The sequence below is a fragment of the Rhinopithecus bieti genome, unplaced genomic scaffold (assembly GCF_001698545.2).
Source record: "Rhinopithecus bieti isolate Rb0 unplaced genomic scaffold, ASM169854v2 scaffold_13029, whole genome shotgun sequence".
Lineage (NCBI taxonomy): Eukaryota > Metazoa > Chordata > Mammalia > Primates > Cercopithecidae > Rhinopithecus > Rhinopithecus bieti.
Window position 1 is genome coordinate 2,392,757 of NW_016807982.1, and position 14,469 is coordinate 2,407,225.

Here is a 14,469-nt window from a genome sequence, read left to right on the forward strand (position 1 = left end):
TTGTTGTTTTGAGATGGATCTTGCTCCGTCACCAGGCTGCAGTGCAGTGGCATGATCTCGGCTCACTACAACCTCCGCCTACCGAGAGCTGGACTACTGGCATGCGCCACCACACCCAGCTAATGTTTTGTATTTTAGTAGAGACGAGGTTTCTCCATGTTTGTCAGGCTGGTCTCGAACTCCCAACCTCAGAAGATCTGCCTGCCTCAGCCTCCTAAAGTGTTGGGATTACAGGTGTGAGCCACCGCGCCCAGCCTTTCAGAGGCTTTTTATCACCCTCAACAAGAGCTCTATCCGTACCCATTCGACAATAACCTCCACTCACCCAGCAACCTCTGGTACCCCTGGTAACCGCTAACCTACTTCCTGTCTCTATGGATTTACCTGTTCTCAATGTTTCAAAAAAGTGGAATCATACCATAGTTTTCCTTTGGTGTGTGGCTTATTTCACTTATAATGTTTCCAAGATTCATCCATATTGCAGCACGTATCAGAACTTCATTCACTTTTCTGATTGGATAGCAGTTCACTGTGTGGATAGACCATATTTTATTTATCCATTCATCCACTGATGGACATTTGGGTTCTCTCCACCTTTTGACTGCTGAGAACAGCGCTGCTAAGAACATTCATGTACAAGTATTTGTTTAAGTTTCTGTTTTCAATCGTTTTGCGTGTACATCCAGGAGTGACTTGCTGGGTCCTATGGTAATTCTGTGTTTAAGTGCTTGAGGAATGGCCACACTGTTTCCCAAAAAGGCTGCACTGTTTTACACTTGCACCAACTCACACAAGGGTTCCAATTCCTCTTCTGTTTCCTGAGGCCCAGTCCCATGCATCCAGCTGCCTCTGGACATCCAAACACACATGTCTCTTGGGAAACTCAGACCCAGCCATAGCAGGGCATCTGGAGGCAAAGGACATTTTGGCTGTGTGAAAACAACCAGTCCTGAGGCTTGGGGATGGGCTAAGTGCTGGGGATTAGGTGAAGCTTGGGGACGCATGTGGGATGGGGTGAAGCTTCTGTTGTGCACTTTCATCATAATAAGAAATAGTTTTTAAAGGCCATGTCAGAATGTTCCAATGGCCTTGTCAAAAATGGCTGCATCCACTATTTACAGTAGCAAAGACTTGGGACCAACCCAAATGCCCATCAATGACAGACTGGATAAAGAAAATGTGGCACATATACACCATGGAATACTATGCAGCCATAAAAAGGAATGAGTTCATGTCTTTTGCAAGGACATGGATGAAGCTGGAAGCTATCATTCCCAGCAAACTAACACAGGAACAGAAAACCAAACATGGCATGTTCTCACTCATAAGTGGGAGCTGAACAGTGAGAACACATGGACACAGGGAGAGGAGCATCACACAGTGGGGCCTGCTGTGGGGTGGGGGGCAAGGGGAGGGAGAGGATTAGGACAAATACCCAATGCATGCAAGGCTTAAAACCTAGATGACGGGTTGATAGGTACAGCAAACCATCATGGCACATGCATACCTACGTAACAAACCTGCATGTTCTGCACAGGTATCCCAGAACTTAAAGTAAAATTAAATAAATTTTAAAATAAATAAATAAATAAATAAATAGCTGCACCAGCAACTTGGATGGAGTGGAAGCCATTATTCTAAGTGAAATAACTCAGGAATGGAAAACAGAATAGTGTATGTTCTCACTTATGAGCAGAAGCTAAGCTGTGACGAAGTAAAGGCATAAGAGTGACAGAATGGAGTTTGGGGAATTGGGGGGATGGTAGGAGGGGGTGAGGGATAAAAGACTACATATTGGCTACAGTGTACACTGCTCAGGTGATGAGTGCACCAACATCTCAGAACTCACCACTAAATAATTTATCCATGTAACCAAAACCTCCTGTTCCCCAAAACTACTGAAATAAAATTTTAAAAAAGGAAAAAAATGGTTGCACCAGAACACATTTACAAACATACAGATCACTTAGCAAACTCCAGGCGCAAGGACCCTGTTGTTTTCTTCTGCCCCTCCCAATATGCTCCTTTCCTAATCCTTAACAGCTCAGGTAATGGCAAACCATCTTATCAGGTGCTTATGTCAGGACGTCTCTAATTTGCAGAGACAGCAAGGCCAGGAACAATATGGCCCTACAGCTCAGATACAGTCTAAGCTCTATGCCCTGAAATCTATTGCCGTTACCTCTGCAGCCCAGGATCAAGGCACCAAAAGCTCCCACATGTCAGGCGGCAGACTGATTTCAGGGCCTATTGCACACATCCCACCTTAAGCTGGCTTCCCCAGACATCCTGATCCCCTACACTCCTGCAGCTCGAACCCAGCCCAAGCAAGAAGCCTCCTCCCATCCAGAAGGAGGGAAGGAGCTGGATGAGGACAGACAGACTACAGCCAGCCACGCAACCCACTTGACCCCTGAGCACCGGGGATTCTGACCTGGTGGCAGGAAGGAAAGAGGAAAAATGAGACTCAGCCAAAAAGGTCTTCCTGGAGGAGGGCAGCTGGTCAGGGAGGAACTTCTGGCAGGTAGGAGGTGGCAATGCTGAGCTAGAAGGAAACTGATGACACGGCTGCCATGCACTGGCCTGGGACAGGAGTTTACCATGCTTTGGGGGTCTTATTCACTCGTGTGACAAGCATTCTTTGTCTACTAAGTGCCAGGCACTGTTTTAGGCACCGGGAATATAACAGCAAACACAACAGAAAGAAAATGGCTGTCCCCAGAGATTTCTAGTGATGTGAGAGACAATAAACAAAAACTGAGAAGGGAATTACAATTTTAGATGGGGAGGCCAGGGAAGGTCAGTAAGTCTATTTCAGAGAGAAGAAAGAGCAAGTGCAGGGACACTGAGACCCGGAAAGCCCTGGCACATACCCAGGGTACAAGGAAGCCAACGAGGCAGCGCAGCCAGTGAGCCAACAGACATGGAAATGAAGCCGGAGCCTACGGGTGAGGCCTGAGAAGGACTCGGTCGTGTAGGGTCTTACAGGCCATCCTGATGCCGTCGGCTGTCAGTCTGAGTGAGTCGGAAGCCAGTGCAACATTTTTAAGCCAACAGGAGCACGATCCCTCTGGCAGCTCTGTTAGCAGCAAATGGATAGGGGCAAAGGCTAAAGCAGGAAGACCAGTTACAAGGCTACTGCAATCATCCAGGAAACAAATGGTTCTTGATTTCATGTTACCCCAATAATATTAACGGAGTCAGCGAGTAGTGGCCAGATCCTGTAAATATTTTGAAAGTAGCACCAAAATGATTCACCAACATTGGATGTGGGATATGGGAAGAGAGGATCAACGAAGACTCTAAGGTTTGGGGCCTAAGCAAGTCAATGAGTAAAACTGCCATTTACTAGAATAAGTGAGAGAAAAGGTCAGAGAGGAAGAAAAGGGGTAGGCTGCCAGATGAGCAAATTTCAGATAAACAATTTTTTTTTTTTTTTTTTTGAGACAGAGTCTCACTCTTCACCAGGCTGGACTGCAGTGGCACAATCTCGGCTCACTGCAACCTCTGCCTCCCTGGTTCAAGCGATTATCCTGCCTCGGCTTCCCGAGTAGCTGGGACTACAGGTGTACACCACCACACCCAGCTATTTTTTGTATTTTTAGTAGAGATGAGGTTTCACCATGTTGGCCAGGATAGTCTCGATCTCTTGACCTCATGATCCACCCGCCTCAGCATCCCAAAGTGCTGGGATTACAGGCATGAGCCACCGTGCATAACCAACAATTTTTTAATGTGTGTACTAGCTGAAATTCAGAATTAACTGGGTGTCATGGTTGTGTTTTTGCGTTGTTCCTAAATCTGGCATCCCTAGTAAGTAACGAGCTTACCTACTAAACATCCTAGGAGAAAGCTGACTAACAGCTGGACATATGAGTACCAAGTTTAGAGGAACGGTCTGGGCTGGGGATATGTATTTAGGGGTTGTCAGTTGAATTTTCATATTTTAAACCCTGAGACTGGATGATGTTGCCAAGTGAGTGAGGGAGGACAGAGAAGAGAAAGAGCACAAGCACTGAGCCCCAAGGCAGCCCAGTACTTAAAAATCAGGAAGATATGGAGGAACCAGCAAAGGAGACTGAGAAAGAAAGCACAGAAAGGAAAGAGAAAAGTCAGGAGAGTGTGATGTCTCCAAAGCCAAATGAAGAGTGTCAAGGCGAGAGGAATCAACTTCATTCAACGCTGCTGAGGGTTCGGGGAAAGATGAGGACTGACACTTGGCCATGGGGTTTAGCTATAGGGACTTTGACAAGAGCAGTTTTGGTGTCATATAGGAAGCAAAAGCTGATTAGAATAAGCTCAAGAGAAGATGAAAGAGAAAAAATGGAGATAATGAATCGGGACAAGTCTTTTGATAGAGTTTACTGTAAAGGAGTGGAAAGAAACGAGGCAGACACTGGAAGGAGAAGTGGAGTTCAGGTTAAGGTGTTTTTTTGTTGTTGTTGTTAAGATGGAGAAATACCCACATGGTTATTATAACAGGAAAGATCCAGTAAAGAGCAAAAGTTTAGTGATGGAGGAGAAAGAGAAGGGGTGGAGGGAGGTGCCTGGTGGGTAAGAAGGGGTGTGTGCACATTAGAATGGTTGGCTCCTGACAGCTGCTCAACAGAGTCACGTATTACCTCCATTCGAGGAGCAAGGTGTGTGGGCAGAAGTTTCGAGCAACTCTAGGTGTCTTGGAAAATAAGCAACACTCCAGCCCAAGCCCTGGAAGACCATCTCCTCCCTGCCTGCAGCCCCAGACATGCCTGAGCAGGGCTCGAAAGCCCCCATCCCTCTGCCTGACCTGTTTCCCATGGCTTCTGCCTGCCCCACCTCTCCGCTCACAGGAGGAAAGGGCCTTATGCCTCTGCTGCAGACACACAAAGACAAGGAAAACTCCAGTCTGAGAGGCAGGGGGGCGGGGGTCTTCCCATCCCAGGAAGCACCTGCCTGAGGCCTGGGCAAGAGCTCTAGGTGGAGAGGGTGGCCTGGGAGCAACACCACCTGGGCCAGGGCCAGGGCCAGAAGAGGTACAGGCTCAGGCCCTGCCACCTCCACAGAGCAGGTGTAGGCCCTGAGGACAGCTGCCAAGCCCTGGTGCAACACAGCTTTGTCCTGAGGCAGGGAGATGGCCTAGATGGCCTCCTACACATTCCCCTACTCAGGGAGCAGAAATTTAGGGCGGGACCACAAGGCATTAAGGTCCTCAGAGCCATTCTCTCTGGAATGGGGAACTCTAGCTCACTCCAGAAAAAGCAAAGGCCAATTGTTGGGGGCACTACCTCATGACAAGAGTGAAGAGCCGGCATCTGGCAGGGTCAGAATGACAGGACCTAGGTGATAAAATCACCTGGTCACCAGAGCAGAATAACCCAACCACACATATAGACACCACTACACACCACCACCTGACACACAACCACACATGCACACAGTCTCCCACAGCAGCCCAGCCATCTCCACCATCACACACATTCACAACCACAAATGCACACAGCCTCCCACACCACCCTAGCCATCTCCACCATCACACACATTCACAACCACACGCGTGCACAGCCTCCCACACCAACCCAGCCATCTCTGCCATCACACACATTCACAACCACACATGCACACAGCCTCCCACACCACCCCAGCCATCTCCACCATCACACACATTCACAACCACGCACACACACAGCCTCCCACACCACCCCAGCCATCTCCACCATCACACACATTCACAACCATGCATGCGCACAGCCTCCCACACCACCCCAGCCATCTCCGCCATCACACACATTCACAACCATGCACATCAAAGCCTACACACACAGCCCACATACCACCCTTAACACACAGATCTCCAGGCTCACACACACAGAAACAGTTCTCCCACATAATCTTATGTGCACCCAGTGTTTACGAATAGTGACTGAGAATCTGTACATTCCTGGCCCTGGTAATGTGGCAGGAACATGACCAGCGAGCTCCCTGCTCTCCTGGAGATAATTTCAGAGACGGCTGTGAAGAGTGTCTGCTGAGGAAGTGGGGCAAGGAACCTTTGGGGCAGGGGTGGGGGAACCAGGAAACACCTCTATAAGAAGGTGAGACCTGAGTAAGGAGGAGGCAGCTTCCAGGTAAAGAGCCAGCAGAAGGCAGTACAGGCAGAGGGAACAGCAAAGGCAAAAACCAGAAGGCTGCCCTGAATGCGGCTTGTTCAAGAACCAGAAAGAAGGCCACTACAGCGCCCAAGGGGATGAGAGATAGGGGGAGACGCAGGACTAGGTCGCCTGGTGCCTTGGGGTTCAACGTCGAGTGGGTATCAGTCTAAAGTTAATGATAAGTCCCTGTAAGGTTTTAGAGGGAAGTGGTATGATCTATTAGGTTGGTGCAAAAGTAACTGCCGTTTTTACCATTACTTTCAATGGCAAAAACCGCAATTACTTTTGCACCAATCTAATCGATCATTAAAACACTACTTCGCCTAGAAGCAACCACGGGAAAAGATGTTATTGCAATCCTCAGAGTGGTGAAGGTATTTCTAGCGACAACAAAACCCAAAGGCCATAAAAGATGATTTTAATACACTGGACTACATAAAACATGTTTAATTCTGTATGGCAAAACCGCACCATCTATAAAGTCAAATTACAGGTGCCAAACAGTAGAGGCGGAAGGAATCCTTTCTATTTGTATCACAGACAGAGGAGGGCTTATTTCTTTAGTATGTAAAGAGCTCCTGAGAAAAAAATAATAAAAGTCAACCATCCAATAGAAAAATGGGCAAAGGCAAAGGACTGTTCACAGGATAACGAACAAGAGCAGCTCTTAAATATATGAAAAGATGCTCAATCTCACTCATACCAAGAGACACGCACAATAAAGTATAATGAGCTATCACTGACGAAGATCATAAAGTTTGATAACGCTCTCTATTGGTAAGTATATGGGGATACAGGCACTCCCTTGTCTCTTGGAGTGCAAACTGAAACACCTGTGAAGACGATTAGGCAACATCTATTAAAATTTTAAATCCACATACAACTTTAAGGCAAAAATTCCACTTGTAGGGATATACCCTATAAATACAATTTTCAAATGTGTTAAATAATGATTATCCAAGGACATTCACTGCAATTGTGTTTGTAATAGAGTGAAACAAAAGACTAGAAACAGCCTTAATTTTCATCAGAATAAGACTGATTAAATATATTGTAGTACATATACTATTCAGCTGTTTTTAAAATGAGAGAGCAAGGCCGCTCTATATCAACTGATGGGGGAAATGTCTCATATTTTGTTAAATGAAAAAAGCAAAGTGCAGAAGAGTGCAGATAGCATAGCATACTTCCATAGGTTAAATGTGAAAAGAATATATAGTTGAATATGAAAGAGCGATTTGGAAATGCAAACAAGAAACTAGGGACCCTGGTGTTCAGGTAAGCAGCTCTGGTTACAGTCTGGTGTTCAGGGAGAAGTCACGTCCGCTGTTGGAAATGTGTGAATCATCAGTGAGTGGGATGGTGTCTAGATCCCCAGGACTGGGTGAGCTCATCTGGGAAGGAAGAGACTGGTCCCTGGGACATACCCACCTTAGAGGCCAGGATGTGAGGCCTGTGGTATCAAGAAAGCACAGGGAAGAAAGTGTTTCTAGAAGGAAGGAGTGGCACATTGTCCCAGGTGCTTCTGAAGGTCAAGGGGCATGGGGACAGAGGTGTGATTGCTGGATTTAGCATTACAGAGATGCATGGAGACCTTGACAGGCCATTTTTAGTGACATGGTAGGGACAGGAACATTGTTCAAATGAGTTGAAAAATGACTAGGAGGGGAGGTAGAGGGGAGCAAGTCTTGCTCTGACAGGGAGCAGAGCAGCAGGCGGCAGAGTCTGGGGCCCCGCGCCATCATGCTCACTCCCACACCGCCCATGCAAAGAGCACGGCACACGCACCTGGGCCACCTAGTACTCCTCAATCTCAGCATAGATTTTCAAGGGCCACGACCCCAGTGAGTACAAAGGGAGCCTCTGCTCTGTGGCTTTTCTGTATCTGGAAATAACACTGCTGAGACCTCCCAAGCTGGGTCTACTGCTTATTATCTGTGTGACCCTGAGCAAGTCACCTCACCCGTATGTGCTTCAGCTTTCTCCTTCATAAAAGCAGGAAGGATTGGACCTTCCTCATCTGGATGCTGCGAGCATGTGGGACAGTGTCAGGTACAAAGATGCCAGTGGGCTCCCAACTCAGTGCTCATTCCCTACCAAAATGAGTAGGAGGAGGGTGACCGTAATTGATGCTCCTAACTTTGGGGCATTTTTTAAAGTAAAAGGGGGCATTGTTAATGATGCCAGCACTGCAGGCATGAACCAGTACAGTCCTAGGCAAACACCGTGTGGAGCCACCATAGTGCCAGCAATATCACCTCTGTGGAGACAGGACTCGGGCCTCACCCTAAGATCCAGGGACTCCCAGGGAGGCTGGCAACCCTGGGGTTTTCCAGAAAAGGCTGAAGCGCTGCAGGCTCTTATTAGTTCCCAGTCATGACAAGCTAGTAAATAAGACAATGCATCCTTATCCCCAGGGCACAGCCCAGCCCCACCCCAGCTGCAGACCCACCTGCTTTGGCAGGGGCTATTTATTGCAATGGCATTTGTAATAGAATGAAATAAAAGACTAGAAACAGCCTTAATTTTTATCAGAGTAGGACTGATTAAATACATTACAGTACATATACTATTCAGCTGTTTTTAAAATGAGAGAGCAAGGCCGCTCTATATCGACGGATGGGAGAAATGTCATATTTTGCTAAATGAAAAAAAGCAAAGTGCAGAAGAGTGTTGATAGCATACTTCCATAGGTTAAATGTAAAAAAGAGGACTATATAGTTGAATATGAACAGGCGATTCGTGAATGAAAACAAGAAACTAGGGACCCTGGTGTTCAGGTAGGCAGCTCCGATTGCAGTCTGCCCCTCTGAGTCACTCCAGGCGGTGACCTCCCCCACTCCGCCCTCATTCCTGCACGTCTTTCCTGGCACAGGACTCACTGTGCCCCTTCCCGCTGTGGATACAAGGTCTGCCCCCGACCCCGGCTCTCCAAAGCGCACCCACCTCGCTGGAGGCCGAGGTGGAGGGTCCGTCGCACCGGGAGGGCGGGCCCCCAGGGGTGTCCCACGCACGGTCAAGGTCCCGCGCCAGGCGGGGACCGGGCTGGGTCGGAAGCGGGCACGGTACCCGCGGCAAACTAGCGTGGGCGAGTCCTGATTGCAGTCGGACCTGCCGCCGCGGCACTTAACAGTTTGCAGAGTGCTTCCCGCCCCTGATCTCATTGGAGCCTTCGGATGGCCCTGCCCACGGTCACTGATGCCCCCATTTTACGCCTGAGGAAGCGGAGGCTCAGACGGGCCACCAGCCCCTCCGGAGGCTGGCCCGGGAGCACCTGGCAGCGTGGGGTCTAGGAGCCGGCTCCCTCCTGCTCCCTCCTCCGCGCCGCCCGAGGTGTGCCCGCCGTCCGTGTGCACCACTGCTGAGCCCAGCTCCGGCGCCCTCGCCTCTGCTGTGGGCCCCGGAGACGCGGGGTCAGGCCTCCGCGTTGGCCAAGCCGCTGCAGGTAAGTGCTGGACGGGGCGGGGCGGGGCGGGACCCTCAGGGGCGTCGAGCGCTCTGGGCGATCCCCTGCGGCAGGGCTGGGGCTTGAGCCTGCCAGTGCGCTGGGATGGGGCGCGAAGAGGGGATGCGGGGACCCCTCTCCCGTGCCTCCCAATCCGCCCTCTCACGTCTCAGTTCTGGGCCCATTAGGGGCCCCGGCTGCGGGAAGGTTCCGAGACACCCCCTCGCCAAGTCCGCAAGCTCCCAAGCTGCCTGGGATGGAGGGAAACTGGGGAGGAAAGGGAGCTTTATCCTTAAGGGACATTGTGGGGTGGGAGGCAAGGCTGGGCACAGTGCAGCCTGGGGGTCTGGGAAAAAAACGGTTGCGCTGGGAGCTGGCTTTGTAGGGCAGCTGGGAGAACCAGAACTGGCTCCACCAGTCCCCAGCCTAGACTTGGGAAGGAAATTTTTTGCCAGTGAGGCTCCTCCCTGGGGTGTGTCAAGAGGGACTGGGCAGACAGCGCCCAAGGGTGGAAGGTGGGGGCCCAGGAGGGAGCTGCACCCTGGTGGGCAGCCATGGGAGGGTGTCAGGTGGAAGCAGCTGTCAGGGTCCCTCTCTTCTCTCTGTCCCGACAGAGGGGGCTCCAGCCTCCACTTCAGTTCTTGTGAACTCCCACCACATGAGTGGCAGACCTGGGAGGGAATAGTCTCAGGATTCTCACCACAGCCCGGGAAAGTAGGAACTATTTCCCTTTAGAGATAAGTAAATAGGGTCAATGAGATTAGGAAATTCTTGGAAGTCGCCCAGCTACTAAGTGGCCCAGCCGAGGTTTGAATCCAGGTGGAACTCGGTGTTCAGTGCTATCCCACTGCCTTCCCGCACCACCAGGGCTTGGAAGGAGCAGAATAGGGGAGAAGAGGAGGCTTTCCAGGAATGAGGTCTTCCCAATCGTCCCATCCTGCCCAGACTGTGATTCCCAGAGGAAACGCAGCCAGGAGAGCCAGGTGCTGAGAAGGAAGTGTGCTCTCTCCCTCTCCCCAGTGCAGGGAAGTCTTTCCCCAATCCCCTGACCAGGCTGCCCCAACCAGGATCCTGCCCACCCTCCTGTCCCCTCCCTCCAAGCTGCCTAGCTGAGAACTCAGCATTCGTTTGTTTACCCATTCAGCATTGAGTGCCTACTATGTGCCAAGCACTGGGCACTAAATATAAAGCAAGACCAAGTTGACATTCTAGAGGGGGAGCCAGATAATAAATGAGACCAAAAACAAGGACAAAGTATTTAATTTCAGATAGTGACTAAGTGCTATAAAGAAAACAAAGGGGGCTGGAAAAATTAGCCGGGCATGGTGGTGCACACCTGTGGCCCCAGCTACTCAGGGGCTGAGGTAGGAGGATCCCTTGAGCCTGGGAAGCAGAGGTTGCAGTGAGCCAAGGTCGCACCACTGCACTCCAGCCTGGGTGACAGAGCAAGACCTTGTCTCAAAAAAAAGAAAGGGGACAGGAACAGAGCGACAGAAGCAGGGGCTCTTTCAGACCAGGGTAATCTGGAGAGGCCTCTAAAGAGATGAGGTTTGAGCAGAGGTCTGTGTGATGAGAAGGGTCTACCAATGTGAGGTTCTGGAGGAAGAGCATTCCAGGCAGAAGGAATCAATAAAAAGCCCCAAGGCTCTTATTCCAGTGTGGCAGGGTGAAAATGTCAAATCTGGGGTTTTGCTAAGCCTAGCAAGAAGCTAGTAGAGTCTTAAACAAGGGAGTGGCATGAACTGATTTAATGGACTCTAGGGCACAGGGGGAAGGTGAAAAACCAGTAAAGAGGTCATAATACAGGCCAGAGTAATGGTGATTTGGGGCAGGGTGGTGGCCTCGCAGGCATCACACATGCTCAGAGGTGCAAATCCGCTCCAGGGGGAGTCACACGCACACAGGCCCACACACAGGCAGGTGGGTGCTCTCACACCCACAGCAGCGCAGGAACAAGGCACACTCAGGCAGACCCACCCATTCACACCCTCTGAGTCACTCCAGGACTGGGAGGAAGATATGTGAATTGAGGCCTGAACAAAGCACATCTTTCCACCACAAGGCCCTGGCAACCAGCGTGGCTGGGGGTGGCTGGGCTTCCCCAGGCCCAGCGCAGGGAGCAGGGAGTTGCCTCTAGATATTCCCTGGATCCAGTGTCCTCCCAGGAGTCATATAAGCCTCCATATAAGGAGTCATAAGCCTCCATGCACCCCCAACCTGAACTGGTCTCCCCTCTTCACCACCCAGCAGCTATGAGACCTTGGGCTCGTTATTTCTCCTCTCTGAGCCTCAGTTTCCCCTCTGTAGAATGGGACTCATAACCGCAACTTCACAGTATAGTAGTGAGGCATCCACAAAGTAAGCGTTTCAAGAATCTGGTATGGGACAGGAGTCCATCGGAGAAGGGAAGAGGAGGTGGTGGAGAGCACAGGCTCTGGCACCCAACAGCCGGCCTTGAATCCACCTCTTGTTTTAAGTGAGTTACTTGACCTCTCTAAATTTCACAGTAATGAGTAGCCAGCATTTATGAGGCACTTACTATGTACTACTTGCTTTGCAAACGTTCAATGATCAGTTTCACCTGTAAGTGAGGAGCACTGTAATAACCACCTTATGAGGTCATTCTAAGAGATTAAATGAGATTCTGCTCATAAAGTGTTTAGCTTCGTGCCTGACTCAGAGTAAACACTCAATAAATGGTGATTGTTATTATCAGCAAAAGCACATTTGCTTCCTTCCAGCATACTAGTTCTGTTGCCTTTGGGTAAGTTATGTAACCTTACTGTGCCTCAGTTTCCTATCTGCAGGTTGGGAGGAATAATAGTTCTGAACTCAGAGGGTCGTTGTGAGGATTGAACAAGTCAGAACTCAGAACACTGCCTGGTACATAGTAAATGCTCAATAAAGTCAACTGTTCATTCACACGATGGTTTTTCCTCTAATTCTCTCAGGTAGGCACAGCCCCCACCAGACGCCATGGACTGGAAGGCACTCCGGGACCTACTGAACGGCGTGAATAAGCACTCCACAGCGTTCGGGCGCATCTGGCTGTCAGTGGTGTTCGTCTTCCGGGTGCTGGTGTATGTGGTGGCTGCAGAGCGCGTGTGGGGGGACGAGCAGAAGGACTTTGACTGCAACACCAAGCAGCCCGGCTGCACCAATGTCTGCTACGACAACTACTTCCCCATCTCCAACATCCGCCTCTGGGCCCTGCAGCTCATCTTTGTCACATGCCCCTCGCTGCTGGTCACCCTGCATGTGGCCTACCGTGAGGAGCGGGAGCGTCGGCACCGCCAGAAGTACGGGGACCAGTGCACCAAGCTGTACGACGACACAGGCAAGAAGCACGGAGGCCTGTGGTGGACCTACCTGTTCAGCCTCATCTTCAAGCTCATCATTGAGTTCCTCTTCCTCTACCTGCTGCACACTCTCTGGCATGGCTTCAACATGCCGCGCCTGGTGCAGTGCGCCAACGTGGCCCCCTGCCCCAATATCGTGGACTGCTACATCGCCCGACCCACCGAAAAGAAAATCTTCACCTACTTCATGGTGGGCGCCTCCGCCGTCTGCATCGTACTCACCACCTGCGAGCTCTGCTACCTTATCTGCCACAGAGTCCTGGGAGGCCTGCACAAGGACAAGCCTCGAGGGGGCCGTGGCCCCTCGTCCTCCACCAGCCGAGCTTCCACCTGCCGCTGCCACCACAAGCTGGTGGAGGCTGGGGAGCTGGATCCAGATCCAGGCAATAACAAGCTGCAGGCCTCAGCACCCAACCTGACCCCCATCTGATAACAGGGCAGGGGGTAGGGCAACATGGGGGCTGCCAATGGGACAGACAGGGCAGTGTGGCAGGGTGGAGAGGTCCTACAGAGGCTGAGTGACCCCACTTTGAGGTCACTAAGCTATGCAACTTTCCTTTTGGCAGATATGTTTTGACACTGAGCACTGGGCTGTCTACCCGGGTATAGGTAACCCACAGGGCCAGCGCCAGCCCTCAAAGGACACAGACTTTGAAACAAGCGAATTAACTATCTATGCCTGCAAGGGGCCACTTAGGGCGCTGCTGGCAGGGCTTCTAGCTAACCCAGGAAGGGGTCATCAGGAGAGGCTTCCCTGAGAACACAATGTGTAAGAGAGGTGAGAAGAGCTCCCAAGCAGAGACGACAGCAGCACAGAGGTCTGGAGGCCATACAAAAAGAGATGCTCGCCCTGGGCTAGCCTCAGAGGACCTAAGGCATCTCCACTCCTTCTGGAGGAGCTGCCCAGATTCCTGCAGTGGAGAGGAGGTCTTCTCCCAGCAGCAGGTCTGGAGGCCTGAGAGTGAGTCTGACAAGAGGTTCTGGAGACACCCAGGGGTCCCCCAGGTCATCACTTGGCTCAATGGAAGCCCTCTTCCCCCAAATCCTACTCCCTCAGCCTCAGGCAGTGGTGCTCCCATCTTCCTCCCCACAACTGTGTTCTGCCTGGTGCCAGCCTTTCAGACCCTGATCCCAGGGACTCGGGTGGATGCGCTGATAGCACAGGCTCAAGACAGTTTCCTTGAAATCAATAAAGCCTGTGTTTTATACAGGTTGGCTCTGTCCCTGGTTATCTCACACTCCCACCCACTCACAGGACCCTGAAGGTAGGGAAGGTAAACCCTCAGAAAGGGAAAGAGTTCCATGGCTGGGGGTGGAGCTAGGGTGGGAGCTGTGGCAGTGGCTGCAGCTGGGGCTGGGGCTGGAGCTAGAGCTGGATTAGGCTGGGGCTGAGGTTGACAGCGGGAAGCTGGGTTTGTATTAGAGGGGGATGCTGGAGTGGAACCTACTGATATATATGTTGGGATTCTAGTTATGGCCACAAGAGTGCGCTGTGCTCCCTCTGCAATAGCGCTTCCAGCCTTCGTAATTAGACCGC

At 50.9% G+C, this 14,469-nt stretch overlaps 1 protein-coding gene across 1 annotated transcript; it reads left to right on the forward strand.

Annotated features, from left to right (window-relative positions):
- The first annotated feature begins 8,985 nt into the window (after positions 1-8,985).
- GJB3 (gap junction protein beta 3) lies at positions 8,986-14,145 on the forward strand. The gene is made up of 2 exons (XM_017884529.1): positions 8,986-9,573; positions 12,525-14,145. Exon 2 carries the CDS (start codon positions 12,550-12,552, stop codon positions 13,360-13,362), a length of 813 nt encoding a protein of 270 aa, XP_017740018.1. The 5' UTR covers positions 8,986-9,573; positions 12,525-12,549; the 3' UTR covers positions 13,363-14,145.
- Positions 14,146-14,469: the final 324 nt, after the last annotated feature.